The sequence below is a fragment of the Mesoplodon densirostris genome, chromosome 3 (assembly GCF_025265405.1).
Source record: "Mesoplodon densirostris isolate mMesDen1 chromosome 3, mMesDen1 primary haplotype, whole genome shotgun sequence".
Taxonomy (NCBI): domain Eukaryota; kingdom Metazoa; phylum Chordata; class Mammalia; order Artiodactyla; family Ziphiidae; genus Mesoplodon; species Mesoplodon densirostris.
The window spans coordinates 74,022,682-74,048,165 of record NC_082663.1 but is presented as its reverse complement, the minus strand read 5'-3'; the positions used below and the strand labels follow the sequence as shown (position 1 = coordinate 74,048,165).

General features: G+C 35.8%; 2 protein-coding genes across 6 annotated transcripts in view; one reads left to right on the top strand and one right to left on the bottom strand.

Moving 5' to 3' along the window:
• Positions 1 to 660: 660 nt before the first annotated feature.
• Positions 661 to 12,385, top strand: LYSMD3 (LysM domain containing 3). Its single transcript, XM_060093147.1, has 3 exons — positions 661 to 749; positions 4,666 to 4,931; positions 9,392 to 12,385. Exons 2-3 carry the CDS (start codon positions 4,677 to 4,679, stop codon positions 10,055 to 10,057), a joined length of 921 nt encoding a protein of 306 aa, XP_059949130.1. The 5' UTR covers positions 661 to 749; positions 4,666 to 4,676; the 3' UTR covers positions 10,058 to 12,385.
• A 2,087-nt stretch (positions 12,386 to 14,472) lies between these two features.
• POLR3G (RNA polymerase III subunit G) overlaps positions 14,473 to 25,484 on the bottom strand; it is a 97,760-nt gene continuing 86,748 nt past the window's right edge. For 4 of the 5 annotated variants that reach the window (XM_060093142.1, XM_060093140.1, XM_060093139.1 and 1 more), the window contains exons 6-8: positions 24,645 to 24,727; positions 20,599 to 20,745; positions 14,473 to 16,858 (exon numbers count right to left, since the gene is read on the bottom strand). In XM_060093142.1, the coding sequence (XP_059949125.1) occupies positions 16,772 to 16,858; positions 20,599 to 20,745; positions 24,645 to 24,727 (317 nt within the window). In that variant the 3' untranslated portion in view covers positions 14,473 to 16,771. The remainder of the gene's footprint in view (positions 16,859 to 20,598; positions 20,746 to 24,644; positions 24,728 to 25,484) is intronic. The other variant, XM_060093143.1, reaches the window with a different exon arrangement.

The window sequence follows — 25,484 nt, the reverse complement described above, 5'->3', positions numbered from 1 at the left end:
TAAAAGCACAAAGGCTGAAACAACTGTCTCCCGCCGCCCAAGGGTTTTTTCTCCAGCATTTTGTCTTTTCTGCAGGAGTCTAGAGGATTCAGCAGGAAGAGTTAGAAGCACAAAACAATCTAAAACATGGATGTCGATAGCTTTGGCGAGTCCTTCACCATCACACAGAAAACTCCAGATGCAGAGCAAGAGGAAATACACAACAGCCGCCGACAAATCCCCAGCACCTCCCCGCTCAGTGTTTTCTTGCCAGCCTTTGCCAGCGCTGTGCTAACGAAGGACAAAAGCGCAGCCGGAAGGTCGCCCCGGGCCGCCGGGTTAGCCCCGGGCCTTGGCCCTGGATCTATTACGTACTGGGGATGAAGGGGCGGGGCCTAAGGGGAGGAGTCAAGGGCGGGGCTGGAACTGGACCCTACTCCTAGGCTGCGGCGGAATCTCTGCGCCTGCGCGCCCGCGTAGGCCTGTGGTTGGGGAGCCCCAGGTTCTAGGCTCGCCCTCGCTTCCCGGCCTCCGCCTCCTCCAGGTCCCTTCCCACCTCCGCCCACTTGACGCGATGACGCACGGCAGGTTTGCGGACGTGGCGGCGGCGCACGGCACGAAAGGACGAGACGTTGGCGGCGGCGGTGACGGTCGACTGGGGCAGCCAAAAACGGAACCTCGGCCATGAACTGGACCGGGACGGCCTCCCCGGCGGCGGCGGCAGACTTGGTAGCCGTCTCCTCGTTGAGTCCCGCCTGCTAACGGGACAGGTAAAGATGGCGGTGAGAGGTCGGGGGTGGCCGGGTCCCGGCCGGCGGGGTTGGGCCCCAGCTGCACCCTCGCTGGAGGCGGCGCGGACCCCGCGGCCGCAGATGTGGCGAGGCACCTGGTTGGGGCTTGGACCCCAGCCCGCGTGGAAGAGACTCCGAGGCAGGGGAGACCTTCGAGAGCAGCTCCACCAAAGCCCCTTGTTACACTGTCGGGGAATCTGAGGCTCAGAGGAAGGACTCCTACTTGCTCCAATCCCGGAGCAGCGCATTTACCACCTAGACACACTACATTTCTCCTACAACTTCGTGTCTCTGTTGAATATTCGTTGACAGCATCTCGTCCACATCGTCCAAGTGTGATGGTGTAAGATAGAGATCTGAGATTTAATTCTCGCAGGGGGTAACAGGGAAAGAAAAAACAAGACGTGTGGAAAGGAGGAGGAGGGAAGTTAAGTTTTTAGAAACTGAATTGGCCCTGGCAGGTACAGTCCCTCTGATACTGTCCCAGTGCTGAACTGGATTGTGACCTGTGGCCCTTTTATTGCTCTCTGCTTAAGGAATGTCAAAGCGAAACACCCAGCAGCATTTATGCAGCACGAAAGCGTTTGGGGAATCATTTTCAGTCACAAAGTGAGCTGATGAGTGCTTCAACACGGTATCCACTGTGTTAGTCTTGTCATCTATGTAGCATGCAGGCTTGTTTCCGTTTTCTGAAGGGGGTATTTGTGCTTTTTTTTTTCCCCTGCCTTAAGAGAATTATGACAGGTGAAGAGAATTGAACCAGATGACTTGAATACTGGGTACTTTCTAATTTCTATATACTTGGCTCAGATAATTGTATGCCTGGGCCAGAGTCTACCTTTTCGCGTCAATTAGGGACACAACCAATTTTTGATTATTCAGAAACAGACTGCACAGTTTGTGGTATTCTACTGGCTGCGTTTCATTCCAAGCGGAGTGAAGAGATCGTGAAACGGATGACGTTCTAGTCTTTAAATATTATTTAGCAATATATCATGGAAAGACGTTGATATAAGTATCTAAAATGGCTTTGGGGCATTGCTCAGTGAATTTCAGCTGTACTAAGCCAGTTTGGGGTTCTAAGACCAAATTATCGGGGAAAACGTCTAAAGGGCAGCATAACTGAGTCAGTATAGCCATGGGTAAATTGCTGTATATTAAGTGGTTCATAACTTTTTAAACTTTTTGAGAATATGAAAACAATAAATATTATCCCCAGAAAAATGTAAATATGTATAAAATTTTGCCTAGGAATCCACAGGATTCACAGACATTCCCTACATTAAAGACAGGAAAGACTGTAAAATAAGTGGAAATTATTATCTGTTTTAGATGAAGGTGAGATACTCTTTCAACTTTTTTGAGAACAGAATAAAAATAAAGCATCCTTAATTTATTATGGTATTAAAACAAGTTTAATCTTTAAGCTTGTTGGAGTTGTCACTTGTTAGAATTCCTTGAAGGAACAGGTGTGACTTTAAAACTGCTTTTAAGATGTAAAATGTGGTAGCTTTCTTTAGTTTGGTGGCTGTTGAGTTAGGAATTCCAGTTCATGGTAATAAATAATGTAGCTCTTGGGGGAACAGGTGAAATTATCAACTTAATATATAGCTATTAGTTATTTATGTTATCTGAATAGAAACCTGAGTTTTTGAAGCATTACAGTGTTGCCATAGAGCAGAGTCAAACTGGTTTTCAAGGGTTCTATTCAATGATATTCTATCCAAATTTTAAAGTATGTCCCGACATTGAGAGTGTGTAATCTATTGTCATGTATATTACAAATTCAGACTTTTGGAGTTGGTCTTTTTCGATTTTTTTCTTTTTCACCTGGTACTTGTCCATAGTATTCACAACTGCCTTTGATACATCATTTAGTCTTGGCTTCTATGGCACAACATTTTCTTGGTTTCCTCCTCCTCTGAACACTTTTTTTCGTCTTTGCAGTCTGATTTTCCTTCGTCTAGGTACTAAATGTAGCAGTTCTTCAAGGGTCAGTCTTGGACCCTCTTATTCTGCGCACGTGCCCTCTCTTCCTCCCTCCCTCTCTCTGTCTCTCTGTAATCTCATCTACACAGCTTCAGTTTCCACCTATGTGCAGATGAGTCATGAAATTATATCACCCAGACCTTTCTGAATTTGACTAGATAGCCTACTTGACTACTTGACATTCTTTTTGGTTGTCTTAACGGAATTTACAAAGTCACCAAGCCCCCTGCCCCCACCAAGCTCTTTTTCCAGTGTTCCAGATCTTAGAGAATGGCACCACCCTTTTCTCAGGGATGCAGATCAGAAGTCTTGGTGTGATCCTTAACTAATTTCTTCTCTTCATATCTGAGCCACATCATTAAGCCTTAAGTATTTTATCTCCCTAAATTCCTCTTACGACCTCTCTACTCTCCATCTTTCACAATAATTGAGAATAATCTACTATCCTTTCTTATGTGAACAATTAATATGAAGCTAAAACTGTGAATGTGGTAATAGTTTTTTATGTTCTTGTATTTTGTTTTTTAACTTTGACAGACTTTATGGGGGCAGGGATCTGATTTCCACCTGGGATCCTACCCTCTTAATATAGATAAGAAGGGATTTAGAAACCTTTGTACAGTATCTGTTCTGGGCCCCCAGGGCAGGAAGGGGGTGATCGCTGGGTGGGCGGACTGGAAGGGTGGAGGCAGGGCCCTTACCACCTGCATGCCCACATCCACCCTGAACATGAGGGTGGGGTGACATGCTCTGGGAGGGATGAGGGAGTCCCCAGGCTAGGGGCAGGCTGGCAGCAGGGGCTGTGGCAGGTAGCCACAGCTTCAGCAGCACTTGGCGCCACGGTTGCAGGGCAGCTTGTTGCTGGCATCATCAGTGGTGCACTTGTAGTCATAGGTGAGCTCCTCACCATGCAGGGTGCAGTGCAGGGTAGGTGAAGATGATGATGGGCTTCTGGCCCTCCACGTGGGTGACTTGAGAGAAGCAGTTGGGCTCACAGGAGTGGTTGATGACACGGGCAGCATTGCCATGCATCGTGGCATCCCCACATCAAAGTCACCCATTCGGAACATGTAGCACCCAGTGCCCTTCCCATCGGAGAACTTCTCCCGCTTATTCTTTTTTAATGAGGATAGATTAACTTGATGAAGGTGAGTTGAGAGTGAGTACACTTAGGTCAGCTCTCATCTCGGTCTTAAGATGTCTTTTCTGAAGTAGAAATGAATGTAGAACTTATAATCTGTTCACAATCTTTATAGACCATAAATTGAGTTTCATGAGGACTTTGGTAAGTTAAAGTTTGGTGAAAAGCTACCAGGGAAGAAAAATCCCTGGTTGAGAGCAAAATACTGACCTGTATAGAAGGCACATACTATACTAAATAAAAATACTGAAATCAGCGTGATCCAGGGAAGTAGGTGGGGAGTTCAAAAGACAGTTCAATCCCATGGAACTTAAAATGCAGAACAACTCAGAAAGTTTGGGGTTCATAAAAGTGTTGTGTGTGTACATATAAACATATACTTTGATTCTATCAGATCTGTAAATTGTATATATGATCACACGTTTTTAAGACATAATACAAAATTATTTCTGTAATTTTCTTCACATACTCAGAATGGGGAAACTTAATTTTTTGACCTAAAAATATATAGCAATTTGCCCTTGTTAAAATGTAATCATCACCATGTTTTGTGATATATGGTCTATAAGAATGGATTACTTCTTCCTCCCATCCCATTGTCTCCATTGCCAAATACATTCATTGTACTTCAACAACTATAAAACTGGAACCTAAAACCATTCTTTAAAAAACAAAAGATAAAGTGTCCTGAATATAAGATTCATGTAAATTAGTCAAATGGATCAGCTACATTCCAAAGTTTTCTCTGCCTTCTTTCCCTACCAGATTTTGACATTATGGCAGGGAGGCATCAGAATCGTAGTTTTCCTCTTCCAGGAGTTCATTCAAGTGGTCAAGTACATGCATTTGGAAATTGTACAGACAATGATATGTTGGAGGAGGATGCTGAAGTGTATGAGCTTCGATCCAGAGGAAAAGAAAAAATCCGAAGAAGTACATCAAAAGATAGACTTGATGACATTATAGTATTAACAAAAGATATACAGGAAGGAGACACTTTAAATGCAATAGCCCTTCAATACTGTTGTACGGTAAGTTTTAATTTGATTTTGCATAATGCAGCCCCAAGTAAATTATTTGTTCATAGCACAAAATTGAAATACTGTGCCCTTTTATCTTGTATTCCCGCCCCCCCCCCCACTTTTTTGTCTTTTCACAGAAATCAGTATCATGTTGGTGGATGTTAACTTTTTAAATTTTTAAGTGAATACCTGAATTTCTGTTTATTTCTAAATCATAATTTTATTTTCAGATTGAAAAACACTCAGATGTGTTTATTTTTCTCCTTATTCAAGTTGTAAGGGAATGTAGAAATATATAAGGAAAGGTTTTTTCCTGACCCAATTTCCTGAGATAACACACGTTGGTGTATTTCTTTCCATACCTTTTTTTGGGGGGAGATATATATGTGTATAGTGATTTTTGTGTTTTAAAAATTCGTTTATATTATACCTATTACTCTGCAAGTTGCCTTTGACTTTTTCATTTCTTAGTATACCATATCCCTCATAGCCTTATAGATCTAACTCATTATTTTATGTAGCTATATAATGTTGCATAGTATGGATGTATCATAATTAAGTTGTTCTCTTACTCATTGATAGGATTTTCTCCATGTTTTGCATTGTGCAGTGAATATCATCACAACTGGTACCTTATTTCTGTGAAATAGATTCTCAAAAGTGGGATTTGTAGATGAAAGGTATATTTTTTATTTTACTAGGTATTAAACTCTGTTTAAATCCATTTAATGTCTGTGTCATGTCCATCTTGTATCCATAGCATGGAATCTATTTTCATGTAAGCACATTGATATGGAAACTGTTGATATCTTTCGTTTGCAAACTTTTTATTCTCATGCTCCCAAAAGAATTTTGAAATGTATATACCGTGTACCTCCTTGCACCTTTTAAAGTGAACATCTTAAATACATCCTGACTTAAAGTAGTTATAAAGGATTTAATTTCCAGAATGTTGTCAATATTGATATTTAAAAACAAGACTATTAGAATACTCTTTAAATATATGCATGGAATCCTAAATGCCACTAGAATTTGCTACCTAAAATTATTCATTTAAAATATATATATATGAGCTCTTTTTTTAGTAGCATGAAATTTTATATTTTAAATTTTTTTATATATTTAAAATTTTTTCTCCTTGATTAATATTTTCATCCCCCCAAAAATCTTTCATAGTATAAAATATTTTTATCTTGAAAACCTTTTATTGATTACCTGTCATAGTTCTCTGCAATAGAAACACATATATATTGATAAATATATATATATATGTTTAAATTAATTTTAAAGTCTCTGATGACCATGAGGTTCTATGTATTATTTTTCCTGAATAATTATTGCAATTATTCACGATTGATCAAAAAAATTATAAATTTTAATTTAAATGTTTAATAAATATTTTATGGAAATGCATTTCTTGATGAGGTAAGAGAAGCTGGGTTTGGGTTTTTTTTTGCGACTTGTTCATGTATGGCAACATTATTTATTGTTAAATCAGAAAATATCTGATTTCATTCTTTAATGCAAATAAAATTGTTAATATGTGTTCTGTAGAGAAATAAGACCACTGAGAAATAAATTATAGAATGTGCTTTAGAAGGATGATAATGGAAAGTAATCAAGACTTTAAAATTAGGGGCAAGACTGAAAATATCAAGGTGAAGATCCAAGAGAAGAGTGTGGTCCAGCAGCTTTATTAGAGAAAGACATTAGTTTTCTTTTAATGAGCCTAGAAAATTTTCTTAGAAAAAGAGAAATTTGAAGTGCCATCTGAATGATTAAAAATAGGCCATATTTCCAATGGAGTGAGAAGGAGAAAGTATTTCAGGCATGACAGTGATGTGGAGATTTCAAGGAGGAAATAAGGCGGACAACGGAGGAAGTTTAATAGCTGTTTCAGAAATGAGTGACACAGACTAGGATGAAGTGCTTTAAGATAACTGAGGGAAAGTTTGATATATAGTAAGAGAACATCACTGTAAGATTTTAACAAGAGTGCTGCAGATGGGGTGGGGGGGGCAGGAACCTGCTGGTGAATTAGAGAGAATCCAAGAAAGACGTTACTGGAAGATGATCCAATGAATATGATTAGGGCTTAGGCTAAAATATTTATAGTAAAGAAGAGAAGAAGCCAATAGAAAGTATATTGGGGAAATCACAGGGTGTATCCGCTGTTTCCTTAATTAAAATGAAGAGTGATGAAAGGCGGTTAGCTGAATGTTAGGGAAAAGATGGCATTGGCCACAATAATGGGAAAATTGATATAGCAGAGATAGGGAGTTAAGCAGTGCTCCCTTTTGACAGAGCTCAACTAGCAAAAAAAAGATTAACCTTACTAAAGGGTTTATCATTTAAAAATATGGTAATTAGTGCTATATTCCACTTATAAATATTCAGCCTTAGGAATTATTAAAAATATGCCTGTTATAAAACAGTGATAAGAGGAACAAAAAACTCAAGGTTACATTTGGAATCCTAAATGTAACCAAGGAAGTTAGCATAACAGAGAAAATATTATAGGGATATTTAGAGAGATAACCGAGGTAGAAGCTAAACCTTGGAAACCTGGTTCAGAAAGATTATTGAGTAGTTATTAGTCAGAATATACAATACCAGGCAAAAGAGCATTTAAAGAGAATAGGATCAGGCTTTGGGGTTTGTCAGTGAATCTTCATTTGCCTTAAAAGAGTCTCAAGGTAGTAAAGTGACAAAGCACCCTTTAACATTACACTCTCATCTCCAAGTTACTGTTCAGTCCTCTCTCCCTTTTCCTCCCACACATACACTTCAAAGGAATTGATTTTTCCAATAAGAACTCTCATTATTCATCAGTAATATGCAGTTAATCCAGGTCACTACTACCTCTTAAAAACCCTGTTTGACAACCAGGTTTCTGCAGGTTTCTGACTTTCCCACTATTAAAATTTAATAACAGCTAACATTTACATAACATACTGTGTGTCACTACTGTAGGTGTTCTTTGGACATTTTAATACATTAATCTTCACAGTAACCCTATGTGGTAGGTAGTATTATTACTGTCATTTTACATATGTGAAACTGATTTGCAGACAGGTTAAACAACTTGCCCCAAATCATACAGCTAGAAAGTGTCAGGACCATGCTTCAAACCCAGATAGTCTGTGCTTTTAACCACCATTATATAGTGCTTTCCTGGGCACTGTTTCTTAATCTCCTTTGTGGATTTCTCTTAACTCGGCATACCCCTCAAATGTTGGCATTCCTAAAGGATCTTTCCTATGTTACCCTTTTCTCCTAGACTTTTTCTAGTGAATCTACTCTTGTGACTTCAATTACCATTTTTGCTGGTAATCCACAAATCTATATCTCTAGCTGAGATCATTCTTCTGAATTTCAGGTATACATTTATAACTGCCTTTGGACATCTTCCACTTGGCACATTTCAAGCACCTCAAAGTCAACATGTGTGAAATCTGTGTTCATTCTCTTTTATCCCTCTACAGTGTTCCATAATCTCAGTGAGTGACATCATTATCCATCGAGTTGGCCAAGCCAGAAATCTAAGTTTTATCCTAGACTCACTTTACCTCTCTGATATCAATCAGGTGATAAATGATCAGTGCTTGGTTTACAGCATTGATGGAAATGATGGATTAACAACTTAAAGGCAGTTGGAGAGCCTGGCATAGTAATTGGTAACCTGAGAAACACTCTCCTGCTCCCCTTACAATGGCAGGTGGAGAGAACATGTAGACAGGTTGAGGACTATATAAAATATATAAGGAAAGCTTATAAAAATGGCTGATCTGGGGGATAGCTGAATAATGCATTTACACCAAGAGGTTTGGGGAAAAATGGCTTCAGGGGACAAGTGAAGGAGACAAATTATCATATTTTATCAATTCTAAGGTGTATTTTTTTACACACTTTAACATCTTGGAAGTTAGAATGGTGGCGTCTTCAATATTTGGTGGTTTTTTTTTTTTACCTTAATGATACATAAAATAATGGCACATCTTAGAGTGGATTGCATCTTGGTTTTGATAAAATATGGTACTTTTAGTTGGGTAAGTTGACATTTGCTTATACTCTAATCGCCACATTAGAAGAAAGAACATAAGTATCTGTAATCCTTCCTTCACAAATTGTTTACAGGCGGCAGAAGTATGATATTTGTGTATGATATAGAAAGAGAAATACCAAAAGATCCTAGAATCTACTTAAATAGCTAGGATTAGTGTTAATATTGATAATATGTGGGTGATTATAGAATGTAATTGGTGATTTCTTAAGACTGGTAGATCAGAATGGTATAGAACTGTTATCCACAAATAATATAAAATCCTCTCTGGATGTGATAACTTACTACTTCCAATAATTAAACTCAATTTTTTTCCCTCCAAAAGTAACTGGGATGAATGAATATTACTACTTCTATTTTGATTTAGAATTTAGTTGAATTTTGCTTTTTTTTTTTTCCTTTACAGGTAGCAGATATCAAGAGGGTTAACAATCTCATCAGTGATCAAGACTTTTTTGCCCTTAGGTCTATCAAAATTCCAGTAAAAAAGTTTAGTTCATTGACTGAAACACTTTATCCTCCAAAAGGAAGACAGACTTCACGTCCTTCATCTGTTCAATACCTTTCAGAACAACAGGAAGTTTTGTCAGCTAATGATTTTCCTTCTTCCAGTGAGTCAGCTGGTAGCTTTTTAAAAGAAGTAGACCGAGACATAGAACAAATAGTAAAATGTACAGACACCAAAAGAGAGAACCTTAATGAGGTGGTGTCTGCCTTGACAGCACAACAAGTACGTTTTGAACCTGATAACAAAAACATTCAACGTAAGGATCCTTATTATGGAGCTGACTGGGGAATAGGGTGGTGGACAGCTGTAGTGATAATGTTGATAGTAGGTATAATAACGCCAGTATTTTATTTGCTGTATTATGAAATTTTAGCTAAAGTGGATGTTAGTCACCATTCAACAGTGGATTCTTCACATTTGCATTCAGGAGTCACACCCCCATCACAGCAGAGAGAAACGGAAAATGAAATTGCTCCAACGAAAGGAATACCCTTTGTCCCACAAGATGACCATAAGCTTTATAGTCAATATTCTCAGTTACCTGCTGCTCAACACAAAACGTAGCAGTTAGTTCAGTTACAGTGTTAGCGATCACATGTGTATCTGGAATTTGGTGGGTGAATCAGTTATATTAAATAACCACTTCGAAGGCAGAATTTAGGGAGATTGAAGATGCTTTGTTTTTCACCTTTTTTTGTTTGTTTTTTGGAACCATTTACAACTGGATTGAGTATAAAATCCCTACAGTTGCTAGTTGTTGATACTGAAAGCAGTAAATCTGTATATCTGTTCTATCAATGCTTAAAGCAGAAGTGAATTTAAATATGTGTCTCGGAAGTTCCTGGAAAATGCATTCTTTCTTATTCAAGACTGGTTATGTTCAAATTTTATTTTTTAGGCAATTGTTTTTGGTTTGAGGTTATTAATAGTAAATTCATTAAGCAGAATAATGATAGCATCAGATGTCTACAACTGAAGAAAATTTATTACTAACCATCAAAATATTTAGTTGCAGAAAAGTCTGATTCTAAAATTATTTGATAGGACTTAAAATTTCACTTCGAAACTTAAAAAAAACCCCACATTTAGTACATACGCTATGAAAACATAAGTAGAACAGAAAGGGGAAAGACATGTATAATGTCTGTAATAGAAGCTGAGATATATTATTATTTTTAAGCCCCCAAATTAATGTGTTACTGTTGGGAAGTTGCCATTTGGTCACTAGAACACTGGATTATGTCAGGACCTAAAAGTTATCTTTGTCTCTGAAAGAATGCTGCCTCTGCTTCTGTTTTTAAGTGATTATATTTGCCTCTGATATTTGAAAGCACTTTTGTTGTTCTTTGATGAAAAGTGTTATACATGTACAGATTAGTGTTAATTAGGAAATATTTCCTTACATACTGTGATAAGTTGTTGCTGTGTTACATGTAATAACATGCCTTAATTACATTTAATGCCTTATAATACTTTATGTAAACTAGTATAATTTTTAGAATTAAAATTAAGCATTATTTCAGATGGTCCGATAGGATTCATAACATAGACTGTATAAATTTGTCTCCACCTTCACTGTCAGGCACAAGTTAATGGGATCATAACATTTTCGTTGTCTGTCTCTGAGGTCTGTTGCAGAAAAGCAAGGGTAAAGAGACCTTTTGCATTAGCAAAAATAGACAAATTGCTTTGTATGTTGATCACTTAACCTCTGTTTTTCAGAGAGAAAATGTTCAACTTAGCTCTTTTTTCCCTGAACTAGAGCATCAAATCAGGGAAGAGAGGCCAAAGGTGTATATGGATTGGTCAAAAGAGTGCCACTTTTAAGATCTGTTGTGGGTCAGAGTCTGGCTAAATAAGCATTTGCATATTGATTCCATCATTTATTAAAAGTATGTGTTTTTAAAATGCTATCAAAATGATTCATTTGGTGGAGTCTGGCTTGCCTGTTTGTGTATAATAAAGTATGTACCTTGAGATATATTATACCACCTCATTTTCTGGGCATTATTTCCTAACTTTTAATGTTTCAGATTTTTGACCAGTCATTTTATACTTCAAACTTCAGTTTGATACAAAGTGGGGTGAATAACATTATATGCTTAATGAGGTTTAATGTACTTTTAGGAGCAGTGTATCTTAGAAAGGACAAAGATGTCAAACATTAAAGCCCTTGCATATATTAGAGGGCCTTAGACAATTACCAAAAAGTGTTAATATGGAAGTTTGTAGCAAATTGATTTTTTGAGTTAACTCTATTAGTTTAAGATTTAAAAAATTGTTTTAATGTGCTTTGGGCATCGTGAGAAAAGTATGATCTTTCTAATTTATGCTCAGTGTTAACTTAGTTTACATTGTATTTATTAAGCCTGCTGAAAATCAAGTTTCAAGAAAGAAAATACAGATTATTTTAGGGTAGAATGGGCTAGATGTCCTTTGAAGAACTTTGTTTACATCAAATTGATGAAATTACGGAGTCAGGGATTCCTTTTTGCTAGCGGTACTTTGAAATTGTGATAGAGAAGTCTGATTTATAAAATAAGTAACTTTTTAAAAAGTAATGAGGTATACCATGTACTTGATTAAAAACCTTTTCTGTCTTGCAGAGTGTCCTATTCCTTGAAGGCAGTATAACATATCCTTATGACACAGGCAGTTTCCTTTGTCCATATATTTGAATTACATTGGGTTGGCCAAAACGTTTGTTCGGGTTTTTCCATAACATTTTACAGAAAAACCAGAGGGAACTTTTTGGCCAACCCAATATATTTTTTTTACTTAATTGAATATAATTTGAATTATATATAATTCTATATATATGTATAACATATATAGAATTCTGTGTTATATATATAGAATTCTAGATTCTAATCCTTAAGTGTCATTTGTAAAGGAAAAATTTCCTAAGCATTTAATAGATTTAGAATAATTTTAGCTTTTAAAAAGTACTAATACATCAAAATTTGTAACAAATGCAGATTACTTTGTAAAACTTAATAAAACAAGAAAAGTTATTTGATATTGTGGCTTTTGTGTTGAAACCCTTATTTGAATTTACTTTGAGGCTTTACATTAGAAGATATATACACACACACACATACGTGCAGATGTAAAAGTAACGGAACTGTGAATCATTGCATTTGGTTCACTTAAAAAGTTGGAGTTGCAAAGTGAAGAAAAACCTATTTTTAAAAAGGGCAGATTCTTCCTTAAAGTCTGGGTACAAATGGTTAAGATTGTTTCAAACTAATGGATGCCATTTAAATTAAATATTTTTTGCCATCGTATTCCTAGAAAATTATGATTCATGTCCCCAAAAGATATATTAAGATCAGTTATAGAGTCTGGTGGCCACGTTAAGAATTAGAAGACAGTAATGTTAAATTAATTTCTCCAAAGACTTTGTTTTTTAAAGCTTATCTTTTTCTGGACACTACTTACTTGTTCAGTGGCCTGAAGAGTTCTTTAAATGAACCACTAGTTATTAGTTATTTTTAAAGTATCTACTACTAAAATTACCTACTTGGGAATATGAAGGATACAGTTAGAGTTTTAGAAATATCGTGAAACAAAGATCCAGTCAAAGTGTTACAGAGTAAAGGTGTAGTTTTTAGGAGTCTGTATTTAAATGGTACATTATGATGGGAATCATTCTTATTTTGAATTACAAAGTTGCTCAGGAAATCAGTATTTTTCTTCCAAGTATGTGCATATTGCACTGTTAGACCACAGAAATCTGATGCTTTCATTCTTTTTATATATGCAAATTATGTCTTTTTTATAATGTATTTTATACAGATGCAGCATGGAATTGTAGAATGTTATGTTAGCATGTACATCTGTAAAACTGGTTTTTAAAACTTCTTGCCCCTCATTTTTCATATTTTAAAAGATCTGCAAAATGTAATAAAGTTTCTATTTTATTATTCAATCGAAAATGGAATCTGGTTAATTTAATTGAATAAAGCAAACCTTTTCTCCTTCTCTGTTAGAGATACTATGTAAGATAGACTGAATTGCCAAAGATTTACCAATTCAGATTCCCCCTTGTTATACTGAAACAAAATACACTGGATTATTTATAGTACATAAGTGAAAGGAAATGAAAACAAATTTCAGATGAATGTTATTTGGTGGGGGGATCTCTGATCTCATGGAAGAAGGCCTCATGAGACCTGGTCCACACCTCCTTGGCAAGTTACAGATTGGTCCTGTAACGATATGCTTTATTTATATGTAAATTTTATTATCACGAAACAACCTTTCCTTCTCAAAATATTAATTTTTTTAAATACCAGTAGCAAAAAGAATTGGGACAGTTATTTGGAGTTTTTATTTATTTAATGGAGAATTTGTGGTGTAATCCTTGTATTCTCCATTTTTAAAAGTATCTTGATCTTAAAATTGTATTTACAGTTTTTCTTATACGAAGTTTTTACTAACTTAAGAGCCTTTAACCATATTAAGGAAAGCCATTGATACTGTACATCTGAAGGTAGTGGAGAAGGAAAGGTTAACAAGGTCATCTGAGTTTCTTAGCATTCTCTCAATATCCAAATCTCTTAGTTTGTTATCACAACTTTAATCACCTGGAGTTTTGTTGTTGATGGTGGTTTGTTCAAGAACATTTGATACTGGCATCCCTGCTCAATAAATACACAGTTATTTATTTTATCATTATTTTTTTTCGGTACGCGGGCCTCTCACTGTTGTGGCCTCTCCCATTGTGGAGCACAGGCTCCGGAAGCGCAGGCTCAGCAGCCATGGCTCACGGGCCCAGCCGCTCTGCGGCATGTGGGATCTTTCCGGACCGGGGCACGAACCCGTGTCCCCTGCATCGGCAGGCGGGTTCTCAACCACTGCGCCACCAGGGAAGCCCAATACACAGTTATTTTACTATGTAAAATAAGTATTAACAAATTAGTTTTCTCTATCAAATATATTTCAGCAGGGTCAAAGAAAACAACATAAAACAAAAGGACACTTGTAAGAATTTAATGTGTAAACAAATACAGAAAAATAAGCATTAGAGCAACAAAAGCTTTGCATCTTATATAGAAATTTTAAAGATACTTCACCAAGTATGAGGTTAATTTCTGTATTAAAGCTTGCCTTCTTATAGAATAATTTAGCATTCTCTGAGATTTTAAGCCAGAAAAACAAGATTCATGCTGGTAAAGCAACCTGCAAATACATTCTGCCTGTTCTCACAATTAGTCCAAACATAAAAAGATCTTCCAAAGGAGGAAGACAATGCACTTAACGGAGATGGCTGGGGCCTTCCCGGGAAATCCTTGCCCATAGGAGATGCTTTACCATCTGCAGGACTAAAATGGTAGCAACAAATTGAAAGCCAGGAAAAGATTCCTGCATCTTTGGTGTATTTGCCCAATTTAAGTGTTATCTTCAGATGTAAAATAAAGCAAGTAAACAGAACCATAAAGATAAGCTTTCTATAAATTAAATGGTATTTGGCTATAGTACTAAGGAGGTGAGAGATTAAGAAACTTCTGTTAATTATCAATCCTAAATGACTACTTGCCCATTACAACTGAAAACTGAGGATTCTACTCTAAGAAGTACGGTAGATTGCTAATACTTCAGAGTGTTTTATTCATGTTTTCCATTTAGAATCTTTAAAATTATTGATAAGCTCCTTTAAATAAGAAAGCACATAGGATCAGCACAATACTGAACTAATAATGGCCCTCACACACATACTGAATTATCTGATAAATATAATTGAAAGTGGTCTTTTTCCTGAGAAAGCCATGTTACAAAATGGCACAAGACAATACACATTTTCTCCAATTTTTCCCACCAGGAAATAAGATGGGAAAATCAGATTATATTTTATGAGGAAAACATGTTTGTATCTCAAAACTGTTTTCAATCACTTTACCATCTACAATTTTTTAAAGGGTGAGAACTAAATTTAAATTAAGAATGATCATTTCTACAAGGTGAGAGAATGAATACATATGGTAAACTTTGGTTCGAATTTGAACAATTTTTATAGAAAATTGTTTACAAGTGAAGAAACTAAGGCACAGAAAACAAGCTCAATTTCAAGGTTGAGTTTAATAGTAAAGGTAGAAATAGAATCTAGGGCTCTTGATTCTCAGGTTAGAGGGTAATGGGTGGTATCTTCCCAAGAGGGAAAAATTTATTTCTTTTGGTGGTTAATGTTCATAAATCATTTTTAAGATATGTAATATGAATTTCCTTGAAAATCTTTGGCATATGTGAGTCACTGGAGGCTGAAGTTTATAGATATCCTCTCCCCCACCACAAAAAGGCAGGGGAGCTAGTTTTTAAATGGATCAAAAAAGGTTAATCTAAATTTCAAAGTGACCTGAGTTTCATTCTGCATTGTTATATAAATCAATTGGAGAGCTCAGTCCTGTGCAACGTAACAGAGGCCACTACACCTCACAGATTACACATACATGCATCCTGCAATGAGATTTATATGAGTAGAACTTAGTCTACATTTTTATAAAGTACAAAATTAAATCTCCGTCTAATTTTTCATAAGCCAATGACTCAGAGATATCAAACTTGTTACAGTGGGATGATTAATTCATATATTGTATGGTATGAAGTTAGCCTCTAATTCAGGTATTTTTAATATTCATCCCAGGCCTTTGTATTGGTTGAGATGTAAGCTGTGAAATTTACTTAGCTCAGATTGGCATTTTTCCCTGTGCATGTGTTTCCAATCACGAAATTTTTAATCTCATAAAATATGCACTTGTAAGAGCTCAGGTAGGTTTATGTAGTCATAATATAGTAGCACAGAACATACCATGTAAAAGTAAAAAAGAAAATTATTTTCAAGTTTCTTTGTATTTAAAGTGCTCCATGTGCAGTATTAAACCAACTTTCAGATTATAGAAATCCATTATGATGATTAGTAGTTTTAGAAAAGATCAGCAGTTAAACAAGAAAAACTTGTTTAAGTATGAATACATAGATTAAAAGATGCAAAAACTCTTTAGGTACATTCTAATCCAAATAATACCAAAAAAACCAAAAATCCACTTGAATACATTAGAGAGATGACAGAGGTGTTGAGAAGGAATGTCAGAGACTAATTGGTAAAGTAACTAATATGTAAACTCAAAGTGGTTCTGAATATTTTGGTAACAAGTATCTTTCCAACAAAACAGGAACAAAAATAAAATACTCATTCCTTATCAGAAATAAAATAGAAAACAAGTCTGTTCAAATGTTCAGAAGCTGTATCATAAAAATATTTTTTGAGAAATTTCATAGCTAATAGGTTGCTTCATCCATGTTGTCATCACTGTCTGCACCAAAATCATCTCCGTCTTCAAAGTAGGAATTAATGTAGTCATTTTCCTAAGTGAAATGATATATTCCTCAGTAAACATTAAAAGTATGAGTAGTAACATTAAAGAACGTAATGTAGTCCCTTTAATATAAGTTTATAAATATCAAAGTTAGGTAATTAGAAAATATGCCAGGCTTAAAAGAAGTCTCTGTTATTTCAATGCTTAAAACATACATTAACTTTCACATATGTAACTGTGCTTTCTTCCTCAAGACCACCATCTCCTACTATTCTCAGGCACCAACTAGCTAAGAGAACGTAAACGGATGCCCATTACACCTTAATAGGATTATACATCTCATTCATTATACCTTAGTGGGATGATACATGGTTTAGTTAGTTAAACCACTAAACACTTACTCCAAACAAATGTACAAACACTCAAGAAACGAAGCCAATTTATACTAACATTCATTCGACTACACCAGAACTGAGGTTTCCAGTTACAATGCATAGCTGAGCATAAGCAGAGAGATTTTTGCTTCCTACCAAAAAACAAACAAACGAAAAGACCTGAAGATACTAAATCAAATGCAGAAGATGCCATATTATATTACATCTAGGCCCCCTCAGTTTATTTTTTTTAATTTTTATTTATTTTATTTATTTTTGGCTGTGTTGGGTCTTTGTTGCTGCGCACGGGCTTTCTCTAGTTGCGGTGAACGGGGGCTACTCTTCATTGCGGTGCGCGGGCTTCTCATTGCAGTGGCTTCTCTTGTTGAGAAGCACAGGCTCTAGGTGCGTAGGCTTCAGTAGTTGTGGCACGCGGGCTCAGCAGTTGTGGCTCACGGGCTCTAGAGCGCAGGCTCAGTAGTTGTGGCCACACGGGCTTAGTTGCTCCACAGCATGTGGGATCTTCCTGGAGCAGGGCTCGAACCTGTGTCCCCTGCCTTGGCAGGCGGATTCTCAACCACTGTGCCACCAGGGAAGCCCCTCAGTTTCTTTTAAATTAAGAGAGATTAAGCCCCTGGGAACATTCCAATTCTTATGGCTGAGTAAGACTACTATCTGTGTAAATGACTCAAGATATTTCTGCTTTCTATCAAAAATTAAAAAATCCATTTTGGATATAGATTAAAAGAAAAGAGCATTATTAACCAACTGCAGTGTATGGACTGCAGCTGGATTCCAACTGGAATAAGCAAAAATTTTTTTTCCAATCAAAACTATTTGAACACTGGTTTAATATTTGATGGTATTAAAGAGTTACATTTTATTGTGCTAGGTATGATAATGATATTGTGATGTTGTTAAAGAGCCCTTATTTTTCAGTACATACTGAAATATTTATGGATGAAACGATATAATGCCTGGGATTTGCTTTAAAGTAATCCAAGGCAGCTGCAGGCTTGAAGTGCGGGGGGGGGGGGGGGGGAAAGGAGCAGACTGGGTGGATGAAAGAGTGGCCAAAAGGCTGGCTATGAATTGATCATTGTTAAAGCTAGGTGATGAGTCTGTAGGTGTTTATATTACTAGTAACTAGTTTTTGTAAATGATTAAAATTTGCCATAAAAAAATTAATTTCCAGGATACACAGTTTTGAAGGCATTAGCCCGCTGTGGCCTCCTTTGCCTAGCAAAGCAATAAAGCTATTCTCTTCTACTTCACCCCCTTCCCCCCGAAATTAATCTCCACATCTCTACTATCTACAGCAGAAATTATGATAGAGTAAGAAATAGGGACTGTTCTCAAAAGAAAGTCTCCTGGATATCACCTTTTTCAGTATCTGCATGGGGGGATTTTATATATAGATTTATATAAATAATATAAGAAAGGTAACCTGTATTATTCAGATATGTATTTCATTACTTTGTCCTCCCTAAACACTTTAATCTTCCGTATCCAGCTAAGATCCTAGGAGGCTGGCCTGGTTTCTCTGGTGCCAAGAAATCCAACAGTCTAGAAACCTGGCTGAATCCGGAGGCCATGTACCAGGGACGAGTGGAATGGTTGAGAGTTCAAGTGAGTCCACCTTGTAAGTGAGATCTTGGCAAGGACACTTGTGTGAAAATATAAGCTAGCCGAGTTGTACATACAAGTGGAAATGAGTAAGGAAGAGATACTGTATTTCAAATTGAGCATATGCCACTTGTGTTTAAACATGAGCACCTCCAAGTATGTTCAATGATGCGCATTAGGTAATTTTGTGAGATTAGTAATCTTAATACAAAGATTGGTACAAAGTGAGAACTTGTTGAAATTGATGGCTTAAATGGTTCTTGGCTTCATTTGGGCCCCTGCTTTTTTCTTTAATTGTAACACTCAAAAGAGTGCAGAAAGAAAAAAGTCTATATTTTCTCAATTTTATATGTGGGTGTTCCATAGATAATTTGCTCCACTTTACTCTTCAAAACAAAATGCTCTTTAAATCCTCAATATATATCAGGTGAGTTAATTAGCAGTAATTTTTCATTAATTAGTTAATTGATAGAAAGAGCAAAGAGTAACTTTAAATCTGGAAAGGCTTTGAGCTTGCTTATACCCTGACTCACCCAGCCTCACACTCAGAATATATAGTCTTTCTTTATTAAAGTAGAAAGTTGGGGTTTTTTTTTAAATGAAATATAGTTATATAAACCCACTGGTGGTGTTTTGGACTCTGTTAAGACCCAATACAGAACTCTGAAATTACTAGAATCCTAATGTTTGCTGTTCTTGTTAGGACAGATCTAAATTTCAACACAGCTCAACTCAAGTAGACTTTATAAACAGAACATTTCAAAAGCCAAAGAATATTCAGGAAAATTCTGAAAAAGAAGGGTAACATGCTCTAAAAATATTAACAAATAATCAGAAGCTTCTATTAATTGGAACATCTTAGTGATAGTTCAGAAATAGATCAATGGAACAGAGTCCAGAAATATATCTAAGTAGGTGAAGGAATCTAATAGCTGATAAAAGAAAATTTCAAATCCATGCAGAAAGAAAATTATTTAGTACATGAGGTAGGCAACTGGCTAACCACTTGGAAACAGATAAAAATGCTTCTGTACCCCCTCACTGCACACCAATATAAATTTTATAAGAATCCAAAATTTAATGTAAAGTACTTGTGGCATATAATAAAGATTTCTTAGGTGGAGCAATTCAGATGAAAAAAAAAGATTCAGAGTGTGGTGTGAGAAGCTGAAATGAAGACAATGGTCACTTGCAATGCAGAAGAAACTCTCAGCCTAGGGTTAATTCATGAGACGTTTACAAAGTCCCAAAGAGGCTGTGACCAACAAACTTACCCTGCTTGACTGACTCCAGCTTATTTTGAAATGCACCATGTTTCTGAAAGTTGGAAATCCCAAATCTAAAACACTGAGTTCTGACTGAGATACTTGAGGTTGGATTATGAATGTTCTCTGGTAGTGTCCACTTGCACTTTGGGATTTAAAACCTGATGGTATTGCAGAGTTCCCCCCTCAAACTTATGTGACTAAACCCTTAATTACCTTATTGCTGACTTAAAATTGTATGTATATAGATCTTAAACTAATCTGATCAATTTCCTTAACTTGTGGACTTCCACTTTCAAATTTGCCTATCAAGTTACTTTTACCTCTTACATTCCATTTGGTATCACTATAATTTCAATGCTATAATAATTCTCCTGGTACCAAGAACTTGATGCCAGTGATAATAATATACCCCTGGTTCCCATCAACTTGGTTTTTGTTTGTTGGTTTACTTTAATTATATACCATATTAGATCATCCTTAAGCTTAGTTAACTTTGTTACTCTCCCAGAATAGACCATTACCTCTTCTTGCTCTTCTTCGTCATATTCCTCTTGTTCTGCAGCATTGTCATCCTCATCATCATCACCTTCTTTACTTTTCTCTTTGCTTCCTTCTTTCTCTTCATTTTCCTCATCTGATTTTTCACCATCACCTCTCTTTTCCAATTCCTGGTATAAATGAGCTTCATTAATTTAAATGAAACCACTAGACTCTGACTTGCCTGCTCAACCTCAAGAGAACAGCTACCTATCACCCTAATTCTAACCCTCCCTTAACAACGCCTCCAGGCCACCACCTAGGACACCGTGAGTTAACTCAAGAAAGATGGGACTAAATGGCCTGTCATTACACTGGTATTTTCTCTGAGTTTGCTACTTCATAACTGGGTCTTGAGTCATGCTGTGATATCAGCTCTGCTGCCCAATGCTTTATTTTTATGATTCCTATCCTACCTCCTTCTAAAATATTGAGTTGATTCTGTTTATGGAGAAGCACTTTCAGAATGTTATTTTGTTTTCCTTCAAACATGAAAGGAGAAAAGAGAATGTAATGGTAACATTTCAAAATGTTTATGTTTTAGTTTCTAAGTGAAACTGTTTAAAATAATATCAAGTCATCCTATTTGCAGATTATCCATATTCTTATCTCTATTCTCCCTCATTATTTACTTCCCATTTCCAAGGATTTTTGTTTCTTAATGTATCTGGCAGGTACATTAAGAAAAGAGAGATTAAAACTCAAATCTCAGTAAATATTAGCAATTATTAGCAACTCTAAGAATGAAGGCAAAGAAGAGATGCAGAGTTAGAGAAACTTTGATTACCTGATGACTCCACTTATCCACCTTGTTAAAACCACTGCCACCTTCTCATAAGACAGAGATTTAACTTTAAGATTACATCCTTATATTTCTATTATGACTACCAATAATTTTTTCCATTTGATAAAAAGTGACCTGTTTTTATTACTGTTACTATCCATTTGCTAAATTGTTCTATGCTTAATTTGCACAAGTGACAGAATTTCACCAGTTTTCTAGGAGGTGGGGGACAGCAATAATTTCATATATTAATACTCATAATTAATGTATAAGATCACTTTAACTAAAACACTATTATTCTTAATCAGTAATCAGAAAACTAATTCATAAATCTGTAAATACTCTACCCTATTATAAGATATTTGCTCTGTAGACTGCATACAGAGAGAAAACATATTTTGTATTTGGTGTGACTACAACTTAACTATTCCATTTGGTTCTTAAATATTTTTTTTAATCCCTTTAATTAATTTAAGAAAACCAAAGGCAATGAAAGACTACATCAGATAGTCTCAATTTTTAATCAAAATTCAAACTCTACCCTTCCTGTCACCTTACCCCACTTAGGTAGAACAAATAAGACCAAGGTAATAGACATAAGATGATTTATCTTCATACTGACCCATGTTACCTTATATGAGTTATTACTACAATATAATGTGTGCAATTTTTACCAATTGGCAATCTCTTTGGAAAACTACATGTAAACAAAATAGTATTTACAGATTTTTTAAGTGTTTATAAAAAGACATACATACAATGATGACATATTAATGTTAATTAAGATATGAAATTTTCTTTTCTATTTTAATCAAACTCTAGTAAAAAGGCCTACAACCCACAAGATTGTATAGTTAAAAGGGAACTGTAGTGCTATACTTATTTAACTCTGTGCAAGGTATACACTATATCTGAAGAACCATGCTATTAGCTATTAGCTATTATTTAATAATTAGCAATAGAATTATTTAAACCAGTTATGTAAAAATACTTTCAAATATAGAGTTCATTCAGTGCTATGTAGGGACTAGGAGGTCTTGATTTCCACTACTGCCACCTCAATTATCTTTAAATAAATAACTTCAACTTTATTTCTACTACACAGACCTAAATCAAACCAATAAAATACCTAAATCAGTTAACAAATATCAGATTTATGAAATTTAGAAAAAAGATCTCATACACACTGTCTCATCAGTTTATTCCTTTTGTGTTAAGGTATTAGTTTTAATTCATCTACTTAGTAGTCTCCATTTTCTGTTCTGTGAGATATAACTATTTACCCCTACTACTTTATGGATTTATTTAAAGAACAATGGGAATAACACAATGTGAAAACACTTTGAAAACAGTTGAATTATGAACAGTTAACAGTTCTTCTAGCTTAAATACTACAGACCACTCAGAGCCACCTCTATGTCATACAGAAATAAGCTCAAATATTAGTTTACTGCTGTCTGATTATTCACACAATAACCATGAGATTTGACTGGATGTCATTCCCTCTCCATTAAAGAAGTTTTATTAAAGAACACTTGCAACTACTTTTGCTGAAGAAATGAACAATAATGGAGTCATCTGGAGGCTAACTTTGCTCTATTAAATAAAGCTGCTAACTCACTGGGATTTCTAGATTTAAAACTCCAGTTTTAACAAAGTGTGTAATGAAAAAAGGTGTTTAAATGTAGAGAATAAGGAAATACAACTTTTTCTTATAAGAAACCACATCCAGAGGTCCAGATCTATCTTCCTTATAGCACATATCATCTTAGCAACTTCTTTCCAGGAAGTTTTAGGAACAGTCAGAATCTGTGTTCAATCAATACAAGATGGCTAGTTCTGCAACCCCATCCATCATTCCGCCACAGTAAAACCTGACAGTTATTGCTATTCCTTCAACAATCCTCCTGGCTTGATTTTCAGACATGTTATCTTCAGCTCAAGTACTGGTCAAAAGTAAAATTTTAAAAGTTGAGTTTCTGTTACCAGGTAGCTATGCCAACTTGGCCAGGCAAGTAAAAGTTTTAAAGCCTTGACGTCCTCATCGATAAGTGAGGAATAATAATACCCATCTCTCTTTGTTCTTATGAAGACTTAAGCACATAATGGATGTAAATAGCTCATCAAAGAGCCTGCTATATAAAAAGTTCTCAAAAAGTGCTAGCTGCTTTCATCATCATCATTATCATTACCATCACCATCACCATCAATGCAAGGTAATTCACGCATTGATAGTGGGAATAAAGGGAATAAACTGGTATAACCTCACTGCAGAATGATCTGCCAATATTTATCCATATTTTCCATATTATACAGTACACATAACAGCTGACCTAACAAGTCTACTTCTAGAAATCTATCCTAAACATGTGAAATCACATACTTAACATGGATTCACTGCAGCATTGTTTATAATGGTGAAACACTAGATGAAACATAATGTCCATCAATAGATTACTGATTAAATAAATTATGGTTCATTCTTATAGTGTAGCCAAAAAAAAGAAGAAAAAGAAAAGAATGAGGGAACTCTTTCACAGACTGACATGGAAACATTGACAAGATATTTTAAGTGATAGGGTGAAGAGGCAAGACAGTGCAATATGCTACTTTTTTGTCATTAAAAAGAAAAAAATTCTGTATTTTCTATGCATAAAATGTTTCTGGAAGGATATATAAGAAACTGGTAACACTGGCCGTCTAAAATAGAGGAATTGAATGGATGGCTAGGGACAGGGATGGGAGGACATATTTTTAGTTTATTAATCTTTTTAATTTTACATCTTTTTTTTGAAATATTAAAAAATAAAGATATAAAAATAAGTGCCATAAGATAGGATTTTCCCTCAATAAAGTCTTCTACACTTAAACATAAAGCAGAAGAAAAGCATTAAAAATACACACATACCAATAAGAGAAAAAAAGTGAGAGGTTTTTAAAGATATACATTCATGTTTCTTTCCCATGCATAATCCAAATGCAAGGGGAAAAGAGGAATAGAGTGGGAAAGGAGTCAGGTGACAAAAGGTGAGGCAAGCTGACAGGTGAGTCATAGAGAGGACAGAATGGAGCGCCCATATCTCCCAGCCAACAATGTTCAAACCTTGCTAGTTACCCTGTATGCTGGGCTTGGCTCTGCCAAGTGTACACGTTATTAAAAAGAGAGAGAAGGTGGAAAGGTGGAAGAAGACAAAAAGAGGTATGACATTTTTTCAGTTTGTTCTTATAATAAGAAGAAAACCTTACCTCAATTTTTTTCAATACATCTGCAGTATTAGTGAGTGAAGTGCCTTTGCCTGTATCTTTTGCCTTTTTGGATTTGGGGCCTGCTGAAGTAAAACCACTGTTAACACATTTTTCTATAACAGCAATTGTATATTAAATGTCTTCGCCTTTTAATATGCCATCTAGCATGCTGGTATGCCATACCAGGCACACATAATTTGCAGAATGAATTAATTTTCCTAAAGAATGAACAAAATAAATCAGCACACATCACCAATTTTCCATGGTGAGGAGTAAAAGATAATCACTTAAGAGGATATTTTCTAAGACTGCAACCAGATATCTTTACTGAAAATTTGAACTGGCATTTAATGTCCTCAAGGCCCAAACTGCGACAATGTTCCCTCAGGTAGAAGCACTAGAGGGCCAGTGAAAGGCTCCCACAAATGTATCATCTGCACTGGCTTCCTGTTCACTGATCAGGAATTTTAAATAGGGCAATCCTACCAGGTTTGGGAAAATAAAAAACAAACTTCCAGTTATAAAATATATAATCACGAGGATGCAATGTACAGTGCAGGGAATAGGTCAATAATATTGTAATAACTTTATATGGTGATCAGTGGTAACTAGACTCATAGTGGTGATCATTTCATGATGTATAAAAGTTATCACATCACTATGTTGTACACCTGAAATTAATATAATATGTAAGTCAACTATACTTTAATTAAAAAACATACAAGTGTAGAATAAATATGTATTTGCCAGTGGTTAAAGAGATGAGAAAGAGGTTATATTCAGGGCAGCATAGCATTATCTTTGTAATGAAGATTAAAATAGTTAAATGGAACAAACACA

What these genes read in the sequence shown, in the direction of transcription:
- LYSMD3 (XM_060093147.1), top strand. Translation starts at nt 4,677, where the DNA reads ATGGCAGGGAGGCATCAGAATCGTAGTTTTCCTCTTCCAGGAGTTCAT. An exon ending in CCCTTCAATACTGTTGTACG is followed by an intron (nt 4,932 to 9,391) that starts GTAAGTTTTAAT and finishes TTTCCTTTACAG; the next exon opens with GTAGCAGATATCAAGAGGGT.